This window comes from Recurvomyces mirabilis (genome assembly GCF_035927965.1).
Source record: "Recurvomyces mirabilis strain CCFEE 5264 chromosome Unknown scaffold_5, whole genome shotgun sequence".
NCBI classification, from domain to species: domain Eukaryota; kingdom Fungi; phylum Ascomycota; class Dothideomycetes; order Mycosphaerellales; family Teratosphaeriaceae; genus Recurvomyces; species Recurvomyces mirabilis.
In genome coordinates this window covers 669,145-694,546 of record NW_027041939.1, presented here as the reverse complement: position 1 = coordinate 694,546, position 25,402 = coordinate 669,145, and the positions used below count along the sequence as shown (strand labels likewise).

At 53.2% G+C, this 25,402-nt stretch overlaps 12 protein-coding genes across 12 annotated transcripts; 7 read left to right on the top strand and 5 right to left on the bottom strand.

Moving 5' to 3' along the window:
• Nucleotides 1–149: 149 nt before the first annotated feature.
• Nucleotides 150–2,944, bottom strand: RIM13 (cysteine protease; the record flags this gene model as incomplete). The annotated part of the gene is made up of 2 exons (XM_064835308.1): nucleotides 150–2,430; nucleotides 2,493–2,944. 2 exons carry the CDS (start codon nucleotides 2,942–2,944, stop codon nucleotides 150–152), a joined length of 2,733 nt encoding a protein of 910 aa, XP_064697243.1.
• A 606-nt stretch (nucleotides 2,945–3,550) lies between these two features.
• ANT1 (ADP/ATP carrier protein) lies at nucleotides 3,551–4,625 on the top strand (the record flags this gene model as incomplete). Its single annotated transcript, XM_064835307.1, has 2 exons — nucleotides 3,551–4,208; nucleotides 4,261–4,625. The coding sequence occupies 2 exons, from the start codon at nucleotides 3,551–3,553 to the stop codon at nucleotides 4,623–4,625; spliced, it is 1,023 nt and encodes a 340-aa protein (XP_064697242.1).
• Nucleotides 4,626–5,816: 1,191 nt separating this feature from the next.
• Nucleotides 5,817–6,788, top strand: LTS14_002600 (uncharacterized protein; the record flags this gene model as incomplete). The annotated part of the gene is made up of 2 exons (XM_064835306.1): nucleotides 5,817–6,235; nucleotides 6,284–6,788. The coding sequence occupies 2 exons, from the start codon at nucleotides 5,817–5,819 to the stop codon at nucleotides 6,786–6,788; spliced, it is 924 nt and encodes a 307-aa protein (XP_064697241.1).
• Nucleotides 6,789–7,038: 250 nt separating this feature from the next.
• Nucleotides 7,039–7,925, top strand: LTS14_002599 (uncharacterized protein; the record flags this gene model as incomplete). Its single annotated transcript, XM_064835305.1, has 2 exons — nucleotides 7,039–7,103; nucleotides 7,136–7,925. 2 exons carry the CDS (start codon nucleotides 7,039–7,041, stop codon nucleotides 7,923–7,925), a joined length of 855 nt encoding a protein of 284 aa, XP_064697240.1.
• Nucleotides 7,926–8,276: 351 nt separating this feature from the next.
• Nucleotides 8,277–9,710, bottom strand: LTS14_002598 (uncharacterized protein; the record flags this gene model as incomplete). Its single annotated transcript, XM_064835304.1, has 1 exon — nucleotides 8,277–9,710. The coding sequence occupies one exon, from the start codon at nucleotides 9,708–9,710 to the stop codon at nucleotides 8,277–8,279; it is 1,434 nt and encodes a 477-aa protein (XP_064697239.1).
• An 885-nt stretch (nucleotides 9,711–10,595) lies between these two features.
• Nucleotides 10,596–11,029, bottom strand: LTS14_002597 (uncharacterized protein; the record flags this gene model as incomplete). Its single annotated transcript, XM_064835303.1, has 2 exons — nucleotides 10,596–10,727; nucleotides 10,796–11,029. 2 exons carry the CDS (start codon nucleotides 11,027–11,029, stop codon nucleotides 10,596–10,598), a joined length of 366 nt encoding a protein of 121 aa, XP_064697238.1.
• A 1,565-nt stretch (nucleotides 11,030–12,594) lies between these two features.
• On the top strand, nucleotides 12,595–15,627 carry LTS14_002596 (uncharacterized protein; the record flags this gene model as incomplete). The annotated part of the gene is made up of 1 exon (XM_064835302.1): nucleotides 12,595–15,627. The coding sequence occupies one exon, from the start codon at nucleotides 12,595–12,597 to the stop codon at nucleotides 15,625–15,627; it is 3,033 nt and encodes a 1,010-aa protein (XP_064697237.1).
• A 539-nt stretch (nucleotides 15,628–16,166) lies between these two features.
• Nucleotides 16,167–16,691, bottom strand: LTS14_002595 (uncharacterized protein; the record flags this gene model as incomplete). The annotated part of the gene is made up of 1 exon (XM_064835301.1): nucleotides 16,167–16,691. The coding sequence occupies one exon, from the start codon at nucleotides 16,689–16,691 to the stop codon at nucleotides 16,167–16,169; it is 525 nt and encodes a 174-aa protein (XP_064697236.1).
• Nucleotides 16,692–16,730: 39 nt separating this feature from the next.
• Nucleotides 16,731–17,226, bottom strand: LTS14_002594 (uncharacterized protein; the record flags this gene model as incomplete). Its single annotated transcript, XM_064835300.1, has 2 exons — nucleotides 16,731–16,798; nucleotides 16,902–17,226. The coding sequence occupies 2 exons, from the start codon at nucleotides 17,224–17,226 to the stop codon at nucleotides 16,731–16,733; spliced, it is 393 nt and encodes a 130-aa protein (XP_064697235.1).
• Nucleotides 17,227–19,431: 2,205 nt separating this feature from the next.
• On the top strand, nucleotides 19,432–20,016 carry LTS14_002593 (uncharacterized protein; the record flags this gene model as incomplete). The annotated part of the gene is made up of 2 exons (XM_064835299.1): nucleotides 19,432–19,549; nucleotides 19,604–20,016. The coding sequence occupies 2 exons, from the start codon at nucleotides 19,432–19,434 to the stop codon at nucleotides 20,014–20,016; spliced, it is 531 nt and encodes a 176-aa protein (XP_064697234.1).
• A 571-nt stretch (nucleotides 20,017–20,587) lies between these two features.
• On the top strand, nucleotides 20,588–21,796 carry LTS14_002592 (uncharacterized protein; the record flags this gene model as incomplete). Its single annotated transcript, XM_064835298.1, has 1 exon — nucleotides 20,588–21,796. The coding sequence occupies one exon, from the start codon at nucleotides 20,588–20,590 to the stop codon at nucleotides 21,794–21,796; it is 1,209 nt and encodes a 402-aa protein (XP_064697233.1).
• Nucleotides 21,797–23,661: 1,865 nt separating this feature from the next.
• Nucleotides 23,662–25,277, top strand: LTS14_002591 (uncharacterized protein; the record flags this gene model as incomplete). The annotated part of the gene is made up of 3 exons (XM_064835297.1): nucleotides 23,662–23,889; nucleotides 23,940–24,249; nucleotides 24,301–25,277. The coding sequence occupies 3 exons, from the start codon at nucleotides 23,662–23,664 to the stop codon at nucleotides 25,275–25,277; spliced, it is 1,515 nt and encodes a 504-aa protein (XP_064697232.1).
• Nucleotides 25,278–25,402: the final 125 nt, after the last annotated feature.

Below are 25,402 nucleotides of genomic sequence, written 5' to 3'. Positions count from 1 at the left end.
GCATTTGTGTATCGAACCAAGAATCATGAGTAATTGTTCGAGTGAAGAAGTGGAAGTGGCGCTAGTAAGTAGCGTCAAAGTTGAGTGTACCATCACGTGATCTCACCAGCTATACATTATACTCTTGTGCCGTCTATTCTACCTTGCATTCACTCTTCCCAAGCTCGCCATACCCCGCAGGTCACAGCATCTGGCTGATCTACATAAAGCTCAATGGTGAACCTCTCCTCCTGAGCCTCAGCACTAACGTATCTTCTATCAAGCACCAACCACAACCCGTCTCCCTGCTGGGTCAGCTCGGGCCTTAGGTCAACATCCTCCATGCGGACGCCACTACCGCAGTCCGCATACTCTCCACCATTCGAAGCAATGTAGATGTGTCTGTGCGGTCCGCGACCACTTTCTATACTCATGCGGATCAATGAGCGATTTGCAGATGATGTTCCTCGCCTTGCTGCAGTGTCGAGCGGTTTTACTACAGCATAGAATCTTGCAAGACGCTTCGCCACGATGCGAGCTGCAACCATGTCCTGTTCTTGCCTGAAGGCTACTGTGCTGAGCTCGAGTCGTATCCGACCAGCGCCTTCCCGCGGGAGTAGAAGCATCTGCATCGGCTGCGAAGATTCTGCTGTCAAGGTAAATGTACCAAGTTGGCTCTGTTCGAACGTGCTACAGATGATAGTGTATTGTCCGGGCTCGAGACCTTGCCCTTCTGATACGCAGCAGCCACGCCTATACTCGTTACTGTCGAAGACAATGTCCTTGCTGCGTATACCGTACACTCGCTGCCCTCGACTGTGCACGAGCTTCACATGCACGTTCAGATCCCCTTGTGTGACCTCAAGCAGGAGACTTATGATGGTCTTTCGAGACACGGCAATCGCAAATTGTGGGTTGGTGGAGTATGCAGGGCTATGCGCATTGCCTCCGGCAGTGTCGATTGTCCAAGCCGATGCGAGCGTAAGGGCATATGGGTACCGCACAGACGCTGGCGCGATCTCCGCCGGACTATGACTAAACACTGACAATGTGAACGTGTGCTCCACAGATGCTAGGTCTTGCTCTAGTGGCACTATTGTTATAGGCATTTCGGGCTTGCAGTCCTTGAGCTTGAGCAAAGTCTGTGGGCTGTCGACATACCAGCCTTTCTCGATGTGCTTTTCGGGGAGAAGCATCCTGCGTCCACCAGACGAGAAGGCCATAAGCGAGATATGGCCCTGCAAGTCGATACTGTATCGACCTTCCTCAATCTGCTCATCAGTCGCATCATCCGGAATAGAGTTCTTGAAATGTCTCCACAGCAGAATCCAGACTATCCCACTCTTGCTGGGTGTGATCGAGTATTGCGGATGTGAGCTCAAGCTTGCTGATTGGCCTCTTGGCGTCTTACCGCTACTGCGTAGTGACGTGAGATCCCAAGCAAAATGCACATCCGCTCGGTGCGTGAACAAAGCAGGGTTCCAGTTCAGATAAATCGATTCGTAGTGCTGCATGACGTTGTCCAAGTCCATCCAAAAAGTGCCAGATGACAGCTGCTCGTCAGCATTGAGCAAGTCGCGAGAGCTCTGTAGCGGCCCAATTCCATCATCGAGTTCGATCAAAGATTGTTCAGCACGTTCTTCAGTCGGTGCTACGTCACTTCGCTGACTTTCATTGAGCTTACCACGCCAGCTCGTCCCTTCACACCAAGGATTCTTGATCAAAAGTAGGCGCTGCCCATCCACCTCTCGCAGATCAAGCACAGCATAGTCATGTTCGCCTGCCAAGCCAAGCTCCCGCTCCGTCTTCGCAGTCATCTTACCAGTACCCATTGTGATCAGCACATCGCCATGGTTGAAAGATGTATGGACACGTGACCAGAATTGATTAGGCTCCAGCTCGTCTGACTGTAAGAAGACCTGTTCGGGGATCCAGCCTGTAAGGATCCACAGGTCGGTAGCTGAATTACTTCCGGGAAAGTCGTAGCCTCCTCGCACTTTGAGGTAGGCCTTCTCTATCAAGGCTGGCCACAGTAGCCCAGGGTTACGACGGTCGATCACATGAATGATTCGTCCAGTACTGCTGACGGGAAGTCTATCATCGATGACAACCTTGCGAGAACAGCCATTAAAGTTGAGCCGAACCACATACTTGCCATTGGCAGCCATGGCTGGTCGAGCCTTCTCTTGGTCATAAGGATATATGACCGTGCCCAGAATCTTACCGTGGCCATGCTCAGCTCTCGCCACACCAGCACAAAGGGAGGCCACCACAGAGCAGTCGGTAGCAGCGTCTTGCACAAGGTCAATCTTACGAGCGAAGGACATGCTAGGGCCTAGATTAGTCCGATCACCTGAAAACCAAGTCGGCGGTGGCATAGCCTCGCTAGGCCGCTTCCAGTCATCGAGTACGTCTTCCTGGAATTCGGAAAGAGGCAGCTCTGGCGTATCTCTGTTGAAGAGACCGTCAGCTTGCTGAATCACGGATAGAATCTAGCATACTCTAGCACGTACGTGAACAAGCCCTCGCCGTCTTTTCGCTCGAATTCGTCAGGAGCAGGGAGCGTGGACCATGGCGGGAACTTGAAGCCATTTAGATAGCCTGCTTTGAGCAGTAGTATCTGCTCAGCACGAGGCACGATACGAGTCGACTCTGGCTGTCTGAGCTCTTGTACGATGGCTTTGCTGTGTTCGCAGTCTGCCGGCGTATTATTTCGCGACGAAGGTGATTTCCAGTTCTTTTCGTGCTTGATGCGCTCTGCCTCCTGGAGTAGCTGCTTGAAGCGAGTAGATTGTCTGGCCTGCTCATTGGGATCCTTCGCGAGCTTCAGAGCTCGCATGGCAGCTTCAGCTTCTGCAATAGCCCGCTGCAGTGCGACATCCCTACTGCTCGACCGTGGAGACTCTGGAGAAGGCTGTTTAGCTGCTGGTATAAGCTCATCGAGACCATGTCGGGCATTGCTCATGCTGCCGGTTCGCCTCTCGCTGCTTGAACCATGGTTGGCTTCTTTGTGAGCAAAAGCGATGTCCCTCGCCAAAGGCCGAAGTTGCGACGAGGATCATGCAGCGCCACGTGCAATCACAGCAACGAGAGTTGGAGTGAAAGTTCGAGACCACTTACGTCCACACTACAGTCTCAAGCAGCAAGACTTCTCTACTCTTGATCAAGGCTCCTGCTGTGACGGCTCCTGTGGAAGAACCTTGACCATGTATGAACGACCGTACAGATGTAGTGCGTGCACATGTCATTGTTAGTGGGTCCTATTACTAAGCGCAGTTCCGTTCGGCATCAAATCGACTACCTCGGCTGGGAGTTTATTGCCGTGACGAGCACGATGATGAGCCGCTCACGAGCCTCAAGACCTCTGATCGCAAATCTAGCACCTTTGTAGCAGCATTGGCAGGTCTAACCACTTTCTCACAACTGATCCTAAGTGTAATAGGATGTATTAACTACCCATTACACCACTTCTCTTCATCACCAACCTCAGCTCGGCACCCTCAAGCCGTCGGCCAGCTACATATCCACCTTCGACTCACTCTACACAACCCGAGCTCAAACTACATCCACAATGGCCGTGCTCTCCAAATCCGAAGTCCCGCCCTGGGGCCTCGCGATAGCAGGCAGCACCGGCGCCGTCCTAGCCAATGCACTCGTCTACCCACTCGACATCGTCAAGACACGACTGCAGGTGCAGGTAAAAAAGCATGCCAGTGATCCCGCGCACAAAGCCGAGGATACTACGCACAAACACTACGAAGGGACTGTGCACGCCATAATGTCCATCATGGAAGACGAGGGTCTCTACGGGCTGTACAGCGGTCTAGCGGGTAGCTTGTTGGGTGTAGCGAGCACGAACTTCGCGTATTTCTACTGGTATAGCACTGTTCGAACGCTATACCTCACCAGGATCAGCAATGGCAAGAACCCTAACACAGCGGTGGAACTGAGTCTTGGTGCGGTCGCGGGTGCTCTGGCACAGATCTTCACGATCCCGATTGCGGTGATCACTACGCGCCAGCAGACGCAGCCGAAAGGCGAGAAGAAGAGCATGATTGCTACGGCGAAGGAGGTCATCGAGAGCGAGGATGGCATCGCTGGGCTGTGGAGGGGTATCAAGGCGAGTATGGTGCTTGTGGTGAACCCGGCGATCACGTATGGAGCTTATCAGAGGTTGCGGGAGGTGCTGTATCCGGGCGATAGGCCGTTGAGGCCGCATGAGGCGTTCCGTAAGTCCATTCTTGTGTTAGTGAGGAGAGCGTGTGCTGATTGCGTCGATAGTCCTCGGTGCTCTGTCAAAGTCCCTTGCGACCATCGCAACCCAGCCCCTTATTGTCGCCAAAGTTGGTCTGCAATCACGCCCACCCCCAGCACGAGGAGGCAAGCCTTTCAAGTCCTTCACCGAGGTCATGCGATTCATCGTCGAGAAGGAAGGCGTGCTCGGTCTGTATAAGGGCATCGCGCCGCAAATTTTGAAGGGTCTGCTCGTGCAGGGCTTTCTCATGATGACCAAGGAGCGAGTAGAGCTCATGTTCATCTTGCTTTTCAGATATGTGCGGAAGGTGCGGAAGGAGAAGCTGGAGCAGTTGGCTGCTATTGCGGCGAGGAAGATTGATGAGGCCAAGTCTGCGGCTCTCAAGAGCTAGGCTGTATGTAGCTCATAGGGTATGGTAGAGGTTTTTTGTGATTTAGCGGGCGTTGCAGGAATTGAGGCTGAGATATGCTAGAGCCTGGGTTTGGGGGTTGAAGGAGATCTCTTGGGTATATACATGTTGTACATGAGCTGATTTCGCTGGACACTCGATTTGCCGGGCCTAACATTCTCTTCGCACTGACGTTGTCTCATTTCTTGCTGGACTTTACCTCTGTTTCTATTTCCTTAACATAGCCTTCGAGTCGTTGTACAGCAGCTTGAAGCGCCTGTAGTCTGTCAGTATGGTACTCGGACCTGTCGGATAGCTCTAAGCATACGTAGATGTCCTCCGTAAGCAGCTCGTTTGACACCTTGTACTCGTCGATCACGTAATAGTACAGCCCTCCACCTGCCAGAACTGAGCCGAAGAGGAAGCCGAACAGCCTGTTATGCCCGGGTGTCAGCTGTTGTTCTACAACCGATCACATCTTCTTCCTCCAGTCTACTTACGTTCCCCTGAAGGCTCCCACTGGCCTCCTTGCGATCACGCCATCCTGTAGAAGTTGTCGGCTCGTCTGGAACGATCGCTGTGTTTGTTGTGCTATGGAGGATCGAAGCAGGGATGCGGTTGGCTTAGCAAAAGTCGCTGATCGTAGTGCAGCTGGTATACGGCCAGCCATGGTAGCTGTGATACGACTGTGGAGGTCGAGGACTGGAGAAGAGAGTTGTTTGGGGTTTGGTCAGATATTAGGTATGCTAGGAAACCCATATGCACTTGGCTCATGTAGCTTGAGGTGTGCTTCCCGTTCCGGCCTAGCGTCTTTTCCGAGCTGTCTGGCCGCTTGACTTTCAACTTCAACATCTGTCGATGTCACGGGTATTTGTGCATGTGGAGTACGAGGGAACTCTATGAGGATGCAGCAATGTGTACGAAATGCGCATCGCTACACCATTAGACAAAGACTCATCCAAGAAACAAGCGTCTTGCATATGGAATGGTGTATATCAGGTATCATGTGCTGCAAATCGCTGCTGCGGCTCTCAGCCACCGCCACGAGGTCAGACGACTTCGCACCTCAGCCTTGTTTACGAAGCAGCTCTTCCTCCGAGTCTGCATCCTGGTCTTTGCGATATGCTCTCCGGCTGATCTACAGGGTAGCAAGGACGACGACTGACATGCGCAAGCTCTCTCGAATATGACACCATGCCCGTACCCTTTGGAGTATCTGTGGGCGACTTCGTAAGCGGCATCCAATTCATCTACTCGATTATCGAGGCTGCCGATGCAACAACTGGCTCCGTAGCTCAATATCAAGACGTTCTCGCCGCACTACAAAGTTCCCAAGATGCATTGCAGCATCTACAGACGCTCTCACCAACTGGTCCCAATAAGCAAGCTGTCACGGCGATTCTGGACCGTTATAGAAAGACCGTAATTGCCTTCGGGCTCGCGATATCTGGTTACGAGAAGTCTTTCACGTCAAACCCAGCCAAGAAGTGGTGGCGCTGTCTTCCCAAGAAGGTCAAGTGGCAGCGCGCATCTATCGAGAAAGTACAGCTCTTTCGCTCCGAGCTGCATGAACATACCCAGGCATTGCTCCTGATATCGCACTGTATTGAACGGTAAAGCTAGTGAGCGCCCGTTGCGACAGCAGTCGATACTGATACCAGGAGTAGGGGCCATAGACTTGACTCGCATACACAAACCACCAACGACTTGGCCGCTCTCCGAGACCAAGTAGACAAGCAAGCTGGTTTACATCGCACCAATCAGACAGCCACTGAACGATGTCTCGGAGAACAGCACAATCTACTTACTACAATCAGCTCGAACGTAGAGCGCCACCTCGAACGACAAGACGATGCTTTGGAGGAGCAGCAAAGTATACTCACCACACTCAACACGACTGTTGACAACCGACTGATTCATCAAGACAACATTCTTCAGCGGATCACAGCCGTGGTCCTAAAGAATCAGGAGTCTCTCCACGACCTACGGGCGGCATTGACTCTGCTGTTCGTGTGTCTGATGAGCATGATGAACCTCATGAGTCGCATGCTGGAGGCTATTCCGCAAAGGATATTGACCAACGGCGCGGTGATATTCGAGGACGCACACGCCTTCACGTATCCCATCTACACCCAATTCATGGACTCCTGGGATGCAAGTGCCTAAGCTGTCTTCGATGTAAGCATAGGCTGACCGAAGTCCCAGGCTTTCTTCTTCGTACTCGCGGACAATTTCAAAACACATAAGAGACCAGGCTACCTTCGCGTGGCCCGGAAAATGTTCAAGCTCCACTATCGAGCAAACGGGCAAGAAGTCTCGCTAAAAGTCCCTTTCACGACTGCTTTTAGGCCTGGCAAGCACGTTTTGATGAGCATGATATTCGAACAGAGCAAAATGCCCCAACGTTGCTGCCCAGATGGTGTACAGATTATGTCCAATCCTACAACAAAACGATGGTAGGTCGCAAATATCAGATGAAGAGTGAGACTCCACGGCTGACAAGAAATACCCAGCACCTCGTGTGGCTTTGTTTATCGATTTCTGGTAAATGGAGAGAGCAATTCGCCGAAGGCTTTAACCATGCCCCAAATCGGGCGGAGGGAAGGTACCGATCCTGCACCGGTAGGACATGGTCCTCAAAGAGCCGTGATAGAACCTGGGGACGAATCGCTACCGGACGACAAGCCAAGCGACTTCTCGCGGGTAAGCGTTACACCACAAGCGCGTCATGTGGCCGACGTCAATAAGCAGCCTCGAGGTGCCGAGTCCAGCTCTCTCATGAACAGTGCGGCGCAGATCAATGCTTTGACAGAGCAGTACATGGATGACTATGGTGATGCGGCTATATATCGTGAGGGACTCTTCGAGCTAGATTACGGCTATCACGATGGACTGGTGCAACGTGATTTCACAGGAGACCGAAGACATCCTCTGGAGGTGAGCGATGACGTCTTCGACTTAGAACATGCCATTGAACATCAGAAGATCACATCGGACATCTCCGAGGCCGAGCTTCGGTATAAGAAGATCGGAGATCGACTGACTGCCGCTGAGTTCGACTTGGCGAATCTAAGGGGAGCAGACGACTCTATCTCCTCTAGTAGATCCGAGCGATACCCATACCTCGCAGGAGCTTGGGCAGGCGTGCGAGACGAACCATCCACGGTAGATTGGACAAGTAGCCCAGTCGCGAGATGGCTGGATTCTCTAGACGACCCATTGGGTCACCGTGTGATGAATTCCACGAGACCCGGTGTCCCTGAAACCCCTTACGCGCCAGAGATCTCGCCATTCACGGAATAAGAGACTGATGAAAATTCCGGGGATAATGCCTGATGCAGTTCGATCGATCCCGACGTTGATTTTGCTGCCAGCTGGGGAGTAAGTCGCAATTCAGGGGGCAAGCCAGCGCGTCAACATATCGGACTCGAATGGCCACACAGCACTAGGAGACGATGCTTCTGAGAAAGCAGAATGTACTGTTGGTGCTATGGCGATAATTCACTCCTGTATTTCTGTGCCGAAGCAGCAGCAGCAGCAGCATCAGTATCTACAGCTGCACCCGATATGCTTGAGCTCTACACCCCATCTAACACCAGAACGCCTGGCGCCTCAAAACCCATCAAGCCAACATCTACAACCCAGCTCACATCCCTACATAGCCCCATACTCGGCCTGCGGCTCCAAATGCCAACTCCCCTGCTCCATCCCCAGCACCGCCCTCCTCCCATCCTCCGTCAACTCCGGCCGTCCACTCGGCTCCGTAGCCTTGGTGAAATACCTCGGTCTCCACTCCGTCTGCGCCTGCTTCCTCTGCGCCGCCTTCTCCCTCTGCCGCTCCTCAATCTCCGTCTTCTTGGCGGTCGCGACAGAGAATTGCTTCGCGGTGATAGCTTCCGTGACCTCGTTCCAGAAAAGCCGACTTTCGTTGGGCAGTTGTTCATTTGTCGGCGGACATATTTTGGGCACCGGACGTAGCGGGTTGACGTCGATGAGGAGGATGCGGTCTTTTTCGCTGGTCTTCTTGAAATCCGTAGCGCCTGGGGAGAACCACACTTTATCCGTCCACATCCCGTCGATCCTGCCCAAGATATCCTTATCCGACACATCCTTTATCCTCGTAAGCCTATCCGCCGCCGGACCCGCACATTTATACACCACGCCCTCGATTCGATTCTGCGTCTTGCCAAAATACCCTTCCTCCAGATAGTGAATTATCACTTTTATCCCTGTCTGCTCGCACGAGAAGAAGCAGGCGTCTGCCACCGTAACGTTGAGGTTGCCGCGGATGAAGCCGCTAAGGAAGGCGGCAGGGTGGGTGAGTTTGTATTCTTCTCCGCGTTGGGAGAGGGAGACGTAGATGCCTTGGTTGTGTTCGCCGGGTGTGACTTTGATGCTGGTTCCGGTGAATTTCGCGCTGAGTTGGTCGTAGCCTCGTGCCGAGATGCCTTTTTCCGGGCAGTCGATGAAGTAGGCTGAGACGGGTGGGTGGTGCGAGGTTTGTTCTGTGAGGAAGTTGACTTTGACTGGTTTACCGGCTGTCGATGCACCGAGTTGTGCAGTTTCGGTTTGGAGAGCGCTGACTTTATGCTCTTGGCCGAGTATTGAGGGGGCTGTGTCTTCGATTTGCCATTGACAGCGGAAGAATTCGCCGAGGGTGCTGTTGTAGGGTTTGCAGGGCTTGCCGTGCACGTATTTCAGGTCTTTGGAGAACCAGAAGCGGACGCAGCCGAGCATCCGGCCTAGGGCATCTTCGCTGTCGCCGATGGCTACGAAGGTCTCGGGTCGTTCGAGGTAGTGCCAGTATTCCAGGTTGGGTATGGGTTCGAGTAGCTGTGCGGGTAGACTGAATCGCACGGCGGCGATGTCGGTGACGCCGATGAAGCGCTTGAGGATGGAGAGGAATGTGCGGAGTTTGCTGCTGTCGTCTGGGGTCTTGCCGTCGACGACCTTTTCGTTCGGCATGGGTGAGGAAGTGCGGGAGGTCGAGGTCGAGGTGGGGGTGGAGGGGATGGGTGTTTCGCTCTGCGTTTGGCCTTTGATGTCCGGCGACACGTTGGCCGACGTTTTCTTGCTACCTAAGCCCATGATGGGCTAGGATCTGCTATGTTTTATGGTTTGTCGTGTGTATGAGAACGTGCGAGCTTTTATGTGTATCAAGACAATGGGTGTCTGTGTCCCGCCTTTGTTCGCAGCGAGAACTTGGCTCTGACGTCAAGGAAGGGTCGCGAAGGAGACGGTCTACGAGGAGTTGGATGTGAGGTGACTTGTAGGTTGAATTGTTTTGCTAGACTTAGATGATCGTGTGAGAGGAAGGACTGGTCGTGTGCGAGTACAGTTCGTGATCAACTGAGACGGTGTATCTGAAGCTGTCACGATGCGATTGAAAGATGGAGCCTATCATAGCTTCGAGGCAGACCATGCACCTACTAACGCCACATGGTCATGCATATCATTCTGTTGTGGCGCAGACTGTTTCACATGCAATGTCTAGATGCTACCAAAGTCTCCCCAAAATGCCCGACATATGAAGTGATGCTTACATCCAGCGAGTATTGTAGAATCGACTCATCAATCAAGAAGCTTAGCAGTGGCATAACCTGTAGCGAGATCGATTATTTACACTAGTGTACAACTATCTTACAACTCGTCTCAATGCAGTGGTCCGCTCGGAACCAATTGGCGAGCACTCGAGTGGACTGTCCCTCCTTGACGCTCAAAGTCTTGTGCTCGAGTCCCTGAGCTCTGCCATATCAGTCGGCGCATAGCTTATCGCGACGAACCTCCTTCGATCATTCCGTCGACGTGTGGCAGCGTCGTCTCTAGCCTGGTACCACGTGCGTTTTGAGGATGGCAATTCACCACTGTCCTTCTCAGACTGTAATGGCACCCGTGCCTAGATTCTGGGGTACCGCATGCCTTTCAGAGTGGCGAGTCGACTTTCTAGTCATACAAGCTCAACGGACGTCGAGGTCATCTTGAAGCCGGTGCTGCCATCGATCCATTACCAGTCATGTCCATGCCCGTAGCGCCCTCCTGACTGAGTTTCTTGATCGTCATATCCCGCTGATACTCCATCACTCTCCGCTTCTTGAAGTATGTCACCTGTTTTCAAACCATTAGCCACTTGCCCAATTCCTCTACATCATACCCTTTCAGCCACTCCGACTTACCCAACTCGACGCGCAGTGCTTCTCAAACTCCTTCAACTCCGGCGAGCACATCTTCTTTGCCTTCTCATCCTCTTTTACACTGTCCACAATTCCGTTTCGCTCCAAGCATTGGAAAAAGCTATCCCGTCCATCCCAGCACATCTGCCTTGCTGATCGGTCGGGTGCGATGTAACCTCCATCTTGAGATGCTTCGGGTGCCGAGACGGCGGATTTGTCGGAGGAGAGCCAGCCCATGGTTTGTGTGGAGGCGGTGAGGATGTAAGGGATGAGAGCCGCGATTTTGCTAATCCTTACGTGTACGCAAATGTAAAGTTCGTAGGGAGCGAAATGAGATAGTACTGACAGACAGATAGAAAAGTGATGACCTACTCTCGGCTTGATGTCAAGAACGCCTTCCCCAGAAAGTGAAGATCGGATCGTGCCGAAGAGAGGGTCTTCTGCTTCATACCGCCAAGAGCAATTGAAAGAAGCTCTGATGAACTGAAAGTCTCCTCCTATTTCAAGAGGGCAGCAACATATAACCTGTCATCACAGAGAATGAGGAGTAAGGCATCAAAAATGCTTTCGGCTATCTCAAGAGCACCCGGCTGGTAAGCGTTCGCGCTGGCTGACAGTCCACCAGCCGAGAAGTGCCACCTTGGCAAGGCAAAGACAGGTGTGTGATAAGCGAAGGAAGCAGCTTGCCTAGTGGCAGACATGCGAGGCGTGCCGGATAGAAAGGAAGTGGGTGACATGGATGCGTCAATGACATAACAACTCGAGCCTCTTTTGGTTCTCCCGAGGGCTATAGTGGTTTGGTGGCGCTGCATACACTGACCAAAGCGGGCTGACTTGACGAAGTTCGCCATTCCACTGAGCAGAGAGGTGAAGACGCTTGACAATTTTGTTTTCCCTTTGATAAGCAGAGGCACGCAGGATTCAGACAGCAGATTAATCTTGCCAACCCGCGCCGTCGGTCTTGATTTAGGCTTCGAGGAAGGAAAAACCGCATGCACGGGCCTGCCTTTCTTCCTCTTGACGAGGAGCTGCCAATCAAACGGAGCTAAAAGTTTCTGGCATGAGCGGGTAGTGATCGTTGGGTGCAGTTGCACGAGTGTTTCTGCTATGTAGCTGGGGTTTGTTTGTATGTGGTGAATGTCTTTCTATTCTATCGCTGTCCCCCTCCACGGCAAAGTCGTGAATATCGGCGCTTAGCCCAGGCAGAGAGTCGAGATTCGAGAATGACGAAGGCGGATGGGGGCCGTCCCCCAGCCCGTTTCGCGACTTCCTCTGCTCCTCAGCAGCCGTCGTACTCACAAAGGACCATCGCCTAGGACTACTGCTGCGGCTTTTCCGGAAATCTGCGAGGTGAGTTTCTCGTGCCCGATTGTCATCTACCTACATCAGCATCAGCATCAGCATCAGCATCATCAGCATCATCGCCGTCGGGCAGACACGGCCCACGTGTCTGTCTTTTACCTGATTGCTTAGATGGCGCCTTCCCTATCGCACGCGTCCATTCTGCCCATTATTCGTCCCCGCGAGTCGGCCCACTGCACCGACATGCTCACGCAAATACCACTGCGTTTGAGGCGACTCGATCGCTCCTGCCTCACCTGTCACACACGCGTGTTGGCGCGCTAGTCTGTTTTGTTTACTCGCTGCCGCTGCTTCACTCACCCACACCCACACTACTGACTGGCTGTCGCGCGGCTGAGCGGCTGGCCATTCACGCACCACCATCCCACCCTATCCTATCCTACCCTATCCTCTACTAACCATGCCGCCTCCAGCAGCCCGACGACTCGGATGCGACCGCGATGAACCAATGGCCGAACGGGCAGTCGAACGGCATGTTCTCCCAAAACGCCTCAGGCCACCTTAACCCGGCCGCCATGTACAACAACCTCGCCAACCCTAATCAGTTCGACCAGTACAGCCAAGGACTCCAGAACGGCAACGGTAGCACGCCCACTCCTACTGCCTTCAACCAGACCTTCAACCCGGCTTCAGTCATTCCTGCCAAGCGACCTCATGATGGCGGTATGGCAGGCTCACCACAGCAATCTCAGATGTCACGTTCTCAGACGCCCAGCTACGCCTTCCCAAACCAACAAGCAGGTGGATCGCAGTTTCCCAATGCGCCGACACCGTATCAGCATCTGCAACAGCCGGCTTCCAACAATGCGACTCCCTCGCCGACCATGTCCAACCAGCAATTTCGACCTCCACAGCAGACGCGCATGAACAACGCGTCACCCAGTCCATTTCCTCAACAGCAACAGCAGCAACCACAGCAGGGGAATTTCACAGGACAGATGCCACCCTCTACCCCACAGCAGCACAACCAGCAGCCTGGTATGCAGCAGCAACAGCAGGGTGGCATGGTCAGCTGGAATCAGGGCATCGGCATGAGTACGAATAACATGAATGCTGGCGTATCGATGGCACCTCAGATGAACAACATGATGTCGCAAGCGAACGCGCAAGCCAATGCGCAACGGATCTACCAGATGAAGCTCCAGCAGCAACAGGATGCGATGCGAAGAAGTGGGATGGTGCCTCCACGGCCAGCAGGACAGCAAGGTGCCATAAACAACATGGGCAGTCAGCAACCAGGGGCGCAGATGGCCAACGGCCAGAACACCAATCCGGCCGCTACCACCAATCATCAGCAGAAGCGAGCACAATTCTTCAAGGCTTTGCAGGCTAGTGCGATGCAGACGGGACGACAGTTCGTCCCGAATCCGACTGTCGGTAACAGACCTATCGACCTCTACATGCTGTTCAACGTCGTCGCTTCAGCACAAGGTGCCGCGAACGTGGAACGAATGGGACAATGGCAGATTGTGGCTAACAAATTTGGCCTGCCTCCTAGCCAGTTCCCGAATGCTGGTGAAGAGCTCAAGCAGCTTTACATTCGAGATGTCGGCAATTACGAACGTGCTTGGTTCAATATGAAGGTCCAGCAAAAACGTGAGCAGGCTCGAGAACATGCGCATCAGATGGCTGGTCTGGGTGGGCCAACACCGTCCACGCCTAGTCGGACGATGCAGCCTCCAAATCAGCAAAATCAGTTTGCGCAGTTTCAGCAGGGTATACAGGCTCAGCAACAAGCGCAAGCTACGCCAGTACAGATACCTGCGCAGTTGCAGCAGAATGGGATGTCTACGCCTGAGCAGCTCATGCATCATCGACGGAATAGCAGTATTCAGAGACCTCCACAGATGACGCCTCAGGCTGGTGTGGCTTCAGTTGCAGCAGCGTCGCCAGGCTCTGGGCAGAAGGTGCAGCGCTCTCCATCAGCCAGACAAGAGGGCGGCGGGGCAGTAATGAAGAGCGATGAGCCTCAGAGTTCGAATTATGTCCCGAACTTTCGATCGATGGAACTGGATGGCGGCTACAACATACCTGCGCTCCACGAACTTGGCACAGTGATCTCCCGATTTCTGCCCAACATGCCTACTGTCGACGAGATGGGCATCATCGACATGCGAGCGATTGGTCTCAGTCTGGCGTCTGGTATCCACAGCGAAGTCCGATATGCTCTCGATGCACTTGTGATAGTATCACGTGACGAGCGGATACACTTCGAGCTTGCGCAGTGCGAGGATCTCATCGAGTACGTCGTTGATTGTGCTGAAGAGCAGACCGAGACACTTTCGGAAGATGCTGCAGAGGTGTCCGATGCACTTGATCTGCCATCCTACGAAGACATCATGCGCGGCGCGCGGGCAGAGAACGACACGCTGCAGGATGTGCCGGCATTTGGTACTCACCCTTACGAGCTTGATCGTGCTGCTGATCGGCTGATCGCTATCACTACGATCATGCGCAACATGTCTTTCTTCGAGCACAATCATGTTCTGCTCACCTCGGCGCGTCTAATCAAGTGGTTGAGCAATACCATTCGGCTACTTGGAACCAGGAATCTATTGCTTCGTACACTGCTCAACACGCTGGACTTCTACAAGGACATTATCACCTTCCTGTCGAACATCACACAGAGTCTAGAGCTGCCGGGTCGAGATGATGCATTGCACGTTCTCCATTTCCTTCTAGCTTTCGCGCCACAGCCTGCCCCAAACTACGCGGACGACCCTGGCTCGGTGACATTCACGCACTTTCAGCCAGCGGTGCATCGATACCTACCACCTGCTGTAGACTGCCTGGCGAAGCTGCTGGCGAGACAAGATCCGAACCGACAATTGTACAAAAGTATATTCACAGCCTCGAGCTCCTCCCTCGCTGCATCAGAATCACCACTCGATCTCCTAACACGAGCTTTCGCCTTATCAATCTCCATACTACCAGATCGTACAAAAGGCTCCCTCAGCAACTCCCACCAGCTCCGAATAGTCGAGGCACGCAAATCCTACCTCTGCCAAGGCATGCTCGCAGCCGATATCCTCACCACTCTCGTCCCTGGCAACGACACAGCACTAGCCCGTGCCTGGATCGAAAGCGAAGACGGCTGGGTTATCGGCCTCCTGAATCTCGCGAGCTTACTTTCGGTCGACCGCACGCCACCTGGTGGGCCCAAGGTCAGAGATCTAGGGCACGATACAGAGAGTTTCAAACTCATTACGCATCGAGCGCTGAGTATGATGAAGAGGTTGGCTGAGAAGGCTGGCAGGGGGAGTATGCATCGGGCTCTTGCTCCTGGTATGCAGAATGGGAATGCCGTGAATGGCGATGCTGTCACCAATGATGAGGAAGCTGAGCTTTCGGCGCCGAAATGGGAGGGTGTCCCGCATGGGCATGCTATACTTGGTGCTTTGATGATGCCGAATACCGACAAGGTTGCTTTGGGCTTGTTGTGCTCGTTGCACGAGATGGCTATGCAGCAGTGATGCATGCTTAGGCTGGCGGTGTATATATTACGAAGGGGGTGTTGCTCTGGAACGATCTCAGCTTGGAGAGCAAGCTGGGAATGGTGCGAAGCAAGCATGCACAGTAGATTAGAGATGTGGATGAGGGATGTTACGATTGTGTGCTGATAGTGTACATTTGGCTATAACTGCTTGTAAAATTGAGCTTCACTTACACACTGCGTGTAATCACAACCCCACCAACGCCATGTTAAGTCGTCTCATCGTCTCATCAGTTCATCATCCACGACGGCTAGGAATCACAACAAAACCTCACCCTCCACCAAGGCTGCCTCACTTACTCATCATCTTCAACCTCGACCATACCGATACTTCTCCCTACCCGCAACCATCTCGCCCATCCCAACCCCAGTCCTCCCCATCTCAACCACCATCGTCTCCAAAATCGTCAGGCCGTCTCCCATACGCTTTCCCAACCATTGGGACATGATATAGGCAAAGTACTCAGCGACCTGCTTGTTAGCATATGCACTGAGAGCGAGATTGCGGATGCAACGATTTTAGGCGTTGATTGTTATATCATTCTCGCCTGAATCTGGACAAGTCGGTGTATGGACGAGGTCGGCGAAGGTGGTGAGGTTGAAGTAGTCGGGACGGCGTTCGGTGGAGCGGATGAAGCAGCAGAGGGTGCTGTAGAGTGGTAGTCGGTGAGGTTCGAACTGCTTGATGTTGAGGTTGGCGTGGATTGGGGGGATTGGGTGGTGGTGTTCGCTTATCAAGTGGAGCGGAGGTGTGGTATGGCGAGCGGATGTGGTGTGGCGAGTTGCGGTAGGACGCGAAGTGGCGGTAGGAGTCTGATGAGTGGCAGGGGAGTCGGTAGTCGCTGTGGTGCGCGGAGTTGAGGTAGCCTGTGTGCCAGCATTGGCATTCGCACCAGCCAAGCCAACACCGTTGTTCTGGACGATGTTTGCCAGACGAGGACCAATCGCACGAGCCTTTAACACATGATTACTCAAGGATGCTGAGGTTTTGAAGCCCATCAGCCCGTATTGTTGCGGGGTCGTGTCACGAATCGCACGCTCCATCTTGATCCAGTATTCCGAAGGATACATGAAACCCGCCGCCTACTTCTGAGCATAGGCTGCGCGGACACTCTCCAGCTCGAGGAGATCTGGGTTGGCGCTTAGGTTGACTGCGGAAGGTGTATGTTAGCTACGTCTATACGGCGATCCGGTAGATTGAGCTGTCCGATTTCTACGTTCAGGTGTTCGAAGGCATAACACACTTGCGCTTACGCAGGATAGCGAGAGTCTGGTTGGGTACATCGCCTCTGGCCTCGAGATTGCGCAAGCGCTCGACATCGAAAGCCTCGCGGAAACCATCGGGCTCTTGGCCGTGGTCTAGCGCGTAGTCGAGACAGGCACCTCTTAAGAAATGTGTGAAGGCACCGCGCTCCATCACCTTTGTGCTGAACTTCTGTGCTTGCTTGAGGAGCTCGTCGTTGGTATAGTGTTTCGCGCTGTGGATCAGGTCAGTGCCAGCGAGGCGGCGAGGAGCGTTGTCGTACAGCTGCTGCTCGCTCCAGTCGGCGTGATTGTTGTGTCTGCTGAATGCCGCCATCTTGATGTCGTGTAGGATGATGTGGTACCGCTTTGTTATAGACGCAGCTCATATGTATGTTTGCAAGTCTGCTTGATTGTGCAGGCGAGGATGGGGGAGGAAGATCTTCAAAGCTGGCTGTGAAAGCTAGTGGTCAACACACCGCTGCCGCGGCCCCCGAAGCCGCTCGGACGCTTCCCAGGAGTAGAGTAGCCTCGTAAGACGCCCAGTGGGCGATTGAATAGGTCCGGAGACAGAGTGATCATCTCATTCAAGAGAGAACATGCTCCAGAGTCCATAGTCTACCTAGCGGCGAAGAAGGTGTACATCTTGCGAGGAGGAGCAAAAAGAGGGAACCCCTTGACGGGAGAAAGACCGTGAAGCTCCATACGTGCACTATCCATTACGCAGGCCATTGGGACGATAGAAGGCCGTCACTGCTGGTTAACAGAAGGGTAGGGGCCAGAGCCAGGTGGATGGGACAGCGCACGATCGTAGTGGACTGGAACCCCGGCGTGCCTTGCCCAACAGGCTTGCATCTTAGGAATGGGGCCTATCGAAAGACTATGTGAAAGCGGTAGAGCGATCCGCTGCTGGACATACGAGGTGTCGGATGAGCTCCCGTGCACGATCGAGGAACATTGCGATTACTTTTGTAAGCAACGGTAAGATTCCCGGAAGACCAAGGGCCTCCAACACTTCAATGGACTGGACACCAGACACCGCGGCTCAGTATGCCTTTGAGACTCCAAGGGGATTTAAGCTGCACTGCGCTGGAGACAGGAGGCAATTACTCGCCATGCGATTACATTCCGGAGCCAATGAGAAAGATTCGAGGTAACGGTCCGCCCGAGATCCTCTTGTAGGTTGTTGGGACCTAGTCGCGGGCGGATCAATGTCTCAACTTCGGTTTATCGTCGTAGCCACATCCTCGATCACGAGAACGTACAGGCAGCAATCGCTGGGGTACGACTACCTAGAGGCCGTTGCTGGCCAAATCCAGGAGGCTGAGAGTACTTGGTGCAAGAAACTGTGTTATCACAGACGACATAGCAGAGTCCGTCGAGAGTGTATCTTAAGCGGTCACAGGACTTTCAGCATTGGACCATGGACTTGGTGCTCATGAAGCCACTGCAGCCCAGATCTTCCCCTGGAAAGCAGTTGCCTGGTGCCCGTCATAGGAGCGGAAGCCAGCTCTTGCGACGAACTTGTCGTCGCGGAGTTGATCTACAGACGTGCTGTGATGAGCGGCAGTATCAAGCTGGAACCACAGTCGTGCAGCTGTGTCCATGAGCACAAATTGCTGAACGATCTGGAAGTCAGCTAGTGCAATCGATAGCAGTGCCATATGCTTCATCATTTGCTGAACGCTGCATGTCCCTCATCTCCTTGGGCGGCAGAGCGTCTGACCCTCGCAGGAGCCCCACGCAGAGCTCTTGACGGTTCTTGATCATGCTGCAAAGCAATAGTACCGAGTCTTGATATGACATTGGCGTCACTTCAAGATGACGGTAGGCAAGCACGATAGTGCATTTGGATGCTCCTTACATGCGGCGTCCCACCAGTCACAATCTTGAAGGCGCTTCTGTTATCATCGATCACCCATGCCGCGGCGCTTGGTCAATTTGGGGCAAGAACAGCCTAAGATGATTGGTCTCATGTTGTATACAATATGCAGACGACGTGAGTCCCTGTGGTGTCACTTCGTGTCATGATCTATATTAGCGAGTATTAGTGACCGTGGAAGAGAGTAGAGAATGGAATGAAGATCTGAAGTGAGGACGAATGTGGTCTGTAGTCCAGAAATGGCGGAGCCTCGGAACATCTACCGGCCAACGGCATTTACCCGATGGCGCTGCTCTACCGACGTATTGCTATTGGCTACCATGCGATATCGGGCCTGGACTAGTTGGGCGAACCTGCATGACGACAACTTGGTCCGGTAGTGACTCGAGGCATCACCTGGCCCAGGTCTCAGTTACTCAGCGTCTCGAACATTCGACCAATTTGAAAGTGATCTTGTCCTCTTCTCCAGACATAATCTCACAAAGACACTTTGCAACATTTTCATCTCTATAATATACCTATCAAACCCGCCGCCTGCAGTTCTACTGGACGCCAGCTATCGGCTTATCTGTCACACGAGGGCTTACAACCACGCACACGACCACCAAAGAACACAACTTGCACTCACTTAAGGCCACCAGAAGAACAACACAGTCTACCATGGCCCGTTCCAACAGCGTCAGCAGCGTCAGCAGCGACTCCTCGATCCTGTCACGCGCCTCATCCGCCGGAGCCGTTGAGACCATGCAGATCTTCGTCAAGACAGTGGCGGGCGACAGTAAGTAGAGCAACCATGCCTTATCGCGCACATTTTCCCTAACCAACCTGCCAGCCTTTCCCATCACCGTCCCGCAAACAACCTCAATTGCCAATCTTCGCAAAGTCCTCGCCCTCCGAACCAACATGCCCGAAACCGACCTCCGCATAGTCTACGCCGGCAAACATCTCTTACCCTCCTCCACCCTCCTGTCGTCCAATGTGACTCGCGAAAGCACCCTACGCATGGCCTTGCCTATTCGTGGCGGCGCACCCAAGAAGATTCGATGCGGAGCCAAAGACTGCAAGGACGCCGCACAACGTATCGTGGGCGACTGCGGGTTCTGTCAGGGGCATTTCTGCGGGAAGCACAGGATGTTGGAGTCGCACAACTGCTCGGGATTGGAGAATTGCAAGCAGGAGGAGAAGGATCGAAATGCGCAGAAGTTGCAGCAGGAGCGGACGGCGCAGGTTGGGAAGGTGCTGTAGTGAGTTAGACTTAGAAGGATCGTCTACAACCAACACAGGCTAAGGCCTGAGTGTAACACATACACGTGAGCGGTACTGTTTCCAATGCGGCTGTGGGAGGATTACTTGGGATGATTGGGTTGCTATCAGCGACGGCGCTTAGACAGCGATACGGCTTAGACCACGAGAACTATGAACATCAATGGACCAAAGGTCTCCACGACCATGTCAGTGAATACTGTCACATTCGCGACTCTTCTGATAATGGAGCACGTTGACTCCAGCAACAACATCATTTTCGCAGAGTGACAGGCATGGTCACTTCATATGAGGAGACTCCGTCCACTGCTTCACGAGATAGCATGAGCACATTCGTAATCGAACGGGCAGCAGGAGACCTTCAGATGTTGCTGTCACGCCATTCACGAGTCCTCGTATTGTTGTGGCCCTGCTAATTGTCACTTGAAGCTCACAACGTGAGTTCACTTCACACAAAATCTCGCAACACATAAGAAGGCTACAACACTCTCTTCGAACCAATGACTTGGATCGCTGTAACGATCGCAATCAACGCACTTCCAGCGAGCTTAACATGGCGCAGACACACGCATGTGGTGACAAAACCTCTCTCCCGCCAGTGTCTGAGGCGCTGCGACCAGAAGAAGCCGATGATCGCGAAGGCCACATCGCATCTCTCGAAATGAACACAGAAGAAGATGACATCGGCAACTCAATCGCAGCGATGCTCGAAGACGACAAAGCAATCGACAACGCGAACGACGAAGCTGCCGCGACCGAAGAACGTGAGGTCGAGCTCACTCCAAATGAATTCCTAACCAAGATGAAGGAGTCCAGACCCGACTTCAAGGTGAAGGTCAAGAGACTATGCCACCACCTCGAAACATCAGGTCGTCCATATGCTGGCAGGAAGGCAAATGCGCTACGAGAGCAGATTGCTGAGATTGGCAAATTGACTAGGAGGCTGAGAACAAAAGAGAGGAAGCGCATGCGTGGACCAGAGGAGAAGGCACCGAAGCGGCCGGACTACTTCACCATTGCTGTACGCATACAAGAATTGGGAGGCCTGGAGGATGCTCCCGGGTCGCCTGTAGCAGAAGCACAGCAGGTTGTGGAGGATGAGGACTTCGTCGTGCCTGCCACGCCACGAGCGGGTGCTACTGGTGACGAGGGAAGTGATTTCGACGAACCACCGACGAAGAAGCGGAAGCAGCGCAAGCATATGAATGCACAGCAGCAAGCTGAAGCGCTGTCAAAGCTTGAGGCGAAGATTAGGGAGATCAACTCTGCTGCAAATCAACCCGAGAGTCTGGCCTATGTCGATCAGCCGGGGTGGGCGCCATTGTCGCCTCCGAAAAACGCTTCGAAGCCATGTAGTCCCGAGAAGAAGGCACCAGCAGCTCGCTCAAGGGTCGTCACCCCAGAAGCTGACCCTGCGACTTTAGAGAAGGGTTGCACGATAGCCGCGGCATCAGAAAATCCGGCACTACAGGCTCAAGACATTGCAGTAGTCAGCCGTCTTGCTCTGGCCGCCAAGTACTTGAGCGCCGTCTCGACTATCGAAAGTAGTGTAGCACAAGACCTGCAGTCCTTCGGCTCGACCTTCTGTGGCCAACGATGCTGGCAAGATCGCTACGCATACTACGACCAAGATGACTTCGTAGAGTCGGATGCGGACAGAGTGCAGTGGGCGAAGGCTATCTTGATAGGTTTAATCGATATCGTGGAGCTGTTCGACGACGTGGCGGCTGATGAGATTGACCGATTCGTAAATTCGATATGATCTTCAAGGCATCGGATGGCGTGTTTGCAATGCTGGGCAATCCTATTTCTCGGAACTCACGCGAAGGCCCGGCTGACTTCAGGCAGGAGTTTGGACTCTTTGTTCCTTACGGCCTTGGCTATGCAACGTGGTGGTACTGCAAAGGAGGTGAGAACCGTACACCGAAATCGGATAGCTTCTGAGGGCGGATCTGATCGAGCCTGAGAGTCTCGGCAGGACGCTTGAAATGAAGCTGCTACCTCAGGTTGTTTTGCTCGGCGCCTGCTCATGTGTAGAGCTATGCGTCAGAGTCGTCAACTTTCGGAGCGCAGAGTAGCAGGTACGTCTGCCCGAGCCGATATCAAGCCTTTGAGGCATTTTGCTTCGTGACATGGTCAGAGGCTGCCTGGTTGATTCGTGAATGTTTTTGCTGGTCAAGGGCGTTCCGGAAGTCTGTGATACGCTTAGCTGAGGTTTATAGTGTGCTTGTTCAATTGAATGACGAATTCGACCCTATTCTTGCTTGGCGTGAGGCAGTGCCTTATGCCAAGTCCCGTTGTGATACAGCTTGAAAAGCTGGAGGGCCGTAGCTAGGTGACTATGGCTAGCCACAGTGAGCTATCATTCGGCCGGAGTAGTAGCTTACTACGCTCTGGAGTAAGGGTACCCCAATGTCAAAGTATGGGGCTGCAGGATTGCCCCATGTCCAGCACAATAGCGGCCCCGTAGCTGGCTCCAACCACAAGACGGACGCTGTTGGACTTCAAACCTGCTGACACATTTCTTATCTCGTTCCCGGAGCGGTATATCATGTCCCGAGTGCCCAGACGATCTTTGCTGCTCCAGACGTACCATCTGCGGTTCATCTAGGCATGGCTTCACGAGTACCAAAGTCTTTGGGATCAAGCGTTGAGGCGTATCCAAGGTTCGGAACGGAAGATCCCCTTCTACAATTCCGAGATAAGAATGCTTGGGAGGGTCATGGACTCATGCAGGGAGTTCATGACTACGGAGGCAGTGTAGTGTACGTTTGTGTCAAATCGTATTACTCTTTGGGTTGAGCTGAGGTGCCGAGAGAATAAGGTTCCACCCGGCCTTGGCGGTCCGCTACTGTCAATTTCCTCCGCTTCTCCTCACCACCACTGCGTCTCTATCGTGCTATGACCTAGGTATCTGTATACTGATCGCAGCTACACTGTTGACCGGAGATGGTCACGTCGTGCTAGTTGCGCGACGTTGTCAGCGTGAGCACAGATACTGCGAATCAGATACCAGCTGGCTTCTGCAGAGCATACCTGAAGTCTGGGCAACGCTACCAAGGAAGCCGCATCATCTTCTACTTCTTGGCGTCCTCGCTTCATAGCACCCACGATAACGATCATGCTACACTTTCGCTTGGCTGAGTGACGATCGCAATCCACAGCTGGCGACATGCGCAGGATAGTGACTCTAACAGAAGCAAACACCTCAACGCCGGTCTCACTGCCAGGCTTGGAGGCCCACAGCAGTGCACACAGGCGCCACCCCGTGCATCACTGCCCAGTGGTCGAAACCCACCACATTACAATGTTTCATCATCTGGTCCCCTGGCTCACATGTGTGTCTACCATTCGATAAGGATGTGGTCTTGGCCATACGTTGTGCACCAAATTGCTATAATCACAACTCAAACCTTGGTGACTCGCCAGCTCGTAGGTTACATTCCTTCTTGACCGCTGGATACTCCCTTTTGTCCCTGAAAAGAACATATCTTCTGGCCAGGCCCAGATCTGGCTGTTGTCTCCTCACTCCATTCCATTCCACTCCCCATCTTTCTGCCCCAGGCAAATCTGTGTTCCATTATGTCATCGTTTAGCCGACCCTCTATTGCATCTGATACAAGATCTATGTCGGAAAAGAGCTTCAAGAAAGAAACCTTGGTCGGCACCCCTAGCAACGATCGTTCTGCTTCGCCTACGGAACAGGCGGATCGAAAGGAATGGTCATCACCAGATGTTGAGCGCGGGCAGTCGACAGCTACTCAGGTCGAGACAGGATGGCCGACGGGATGGAGACCTTACGCTGCTTTGACGGCGTGCTTTATGCTCATGTTCAACTCTTGGGGCTATGTTAATGTTGGTCGCGTCGATTGGTTGACGTCTTGCAAGCACTAATCAGTCGTCAGGCTTTCGGCACATTCGCGACCCTGTATCACGGCCAGATCATCCCAGGACAAGGCTATTTGAACATCAACGCAATCGGCGGTATCGAAATCCTCTGCATTCTTGGATTCTCGTGTATTACCGGGAGACTAGTGGACGCCTCTCATCAAGACAAGGTGCTCACTGTTGGTACTGTATTCTTGACTGCCGGAATGTTCGCTCAAGCTTCAGTTCGAGGAGACCTGCCGAGCCGGGCGTACAATATCCTGGTGGTGACACAGGGTGTCCTCGGTGGCATCGGCATGTCTTGTTTCTTTGTGACGTCTTCTCAAGGTTTGTGAGCCGCATTACCAATACTGTCATGGTTGCTGACATGGTCCACAGTGGCTGGAACATGGTTCAAAGCAAAGAAGGCTCTTGCGCTCGGCATCGTCGCCTGCGGTGCCAGTGTTGGTGGTGCGATCTATTCCACCGTACTCAAGTACCTTGAACTCGAGCTAGGCTATATGCGCGCTGTCTTGATCATCGCAGCCATCATGGCTGCCACATGCATTGCTATCATCTTCTTTGCCGGGCCCAAGCCGACTACCGAAAAGCATCCCAAGTTTTTGTGGCGTATAGACACGTTCTGGGACAAGCATGCGCTGCAGAATTCTGCTTTCGTCTGGTTCTCTGCCGGGTTCGCGTTGATGTTCATGGGCTTTTATCCGATCTTCTTTGCCCTGGAGCCTTGGGCCACCCTATCCAAGCTTGGGTGGAGAGGAGAAGTACGCCCAGAAGAATTACCCCGGGACACTTTGGCGACTTTTGCTTTGCTCGCCATCATGAACGCCACATCTTTCACTGGTCGACCAGCATCTGCTACTCTCTCCCAATACGTCGCACGTTATCGCTCCGGTGCGCTGCACGTACATGTCGTGGTTAACGCGATCGGCACGATCCTGGTCTTCTGCATGTGGCCATTCGTTATAACGAGCAAGGGAGCAATCGCCTTCGTGGTCCTCTTCGGCATATTCTCTGGCGCTATCATTGGCTTGCCAGCAGCTTCGGTAGCCCACATTATCGGCAATCACAACGATGCAGGGCAGAAGAAGCTTGGTCAATGGGTTGGCATGATGTACACCATGGCTGCCGTACCTGGCCTCGCGGGTGCCCTCATCTGCGGCAAGCTGGCCGACGTGTACCCGAACACCTTTCTTCCAGTCATGAAGTTTTGCGGCACAAGTCTGGCTATCGCAACGATATGCATGGCGATCGGAGCGTGGTACAAGTATCAGAACGAAAAGCGGGAAGTCGACTTGAGACCACGCATGCACGGGTTGGAAAGTTCCTCGACTACCATGGTCGATCAGACTGGATGAAGATCCCAGCATGAATGATGAACATTACAATTTCGGCAATACGTAGCAACGACAGCGAAATGAGGCATTTTCATGTCGCCAGTATCATCAGCAAGAAAGAGAAGCAGACGCAACCATCGAGTATG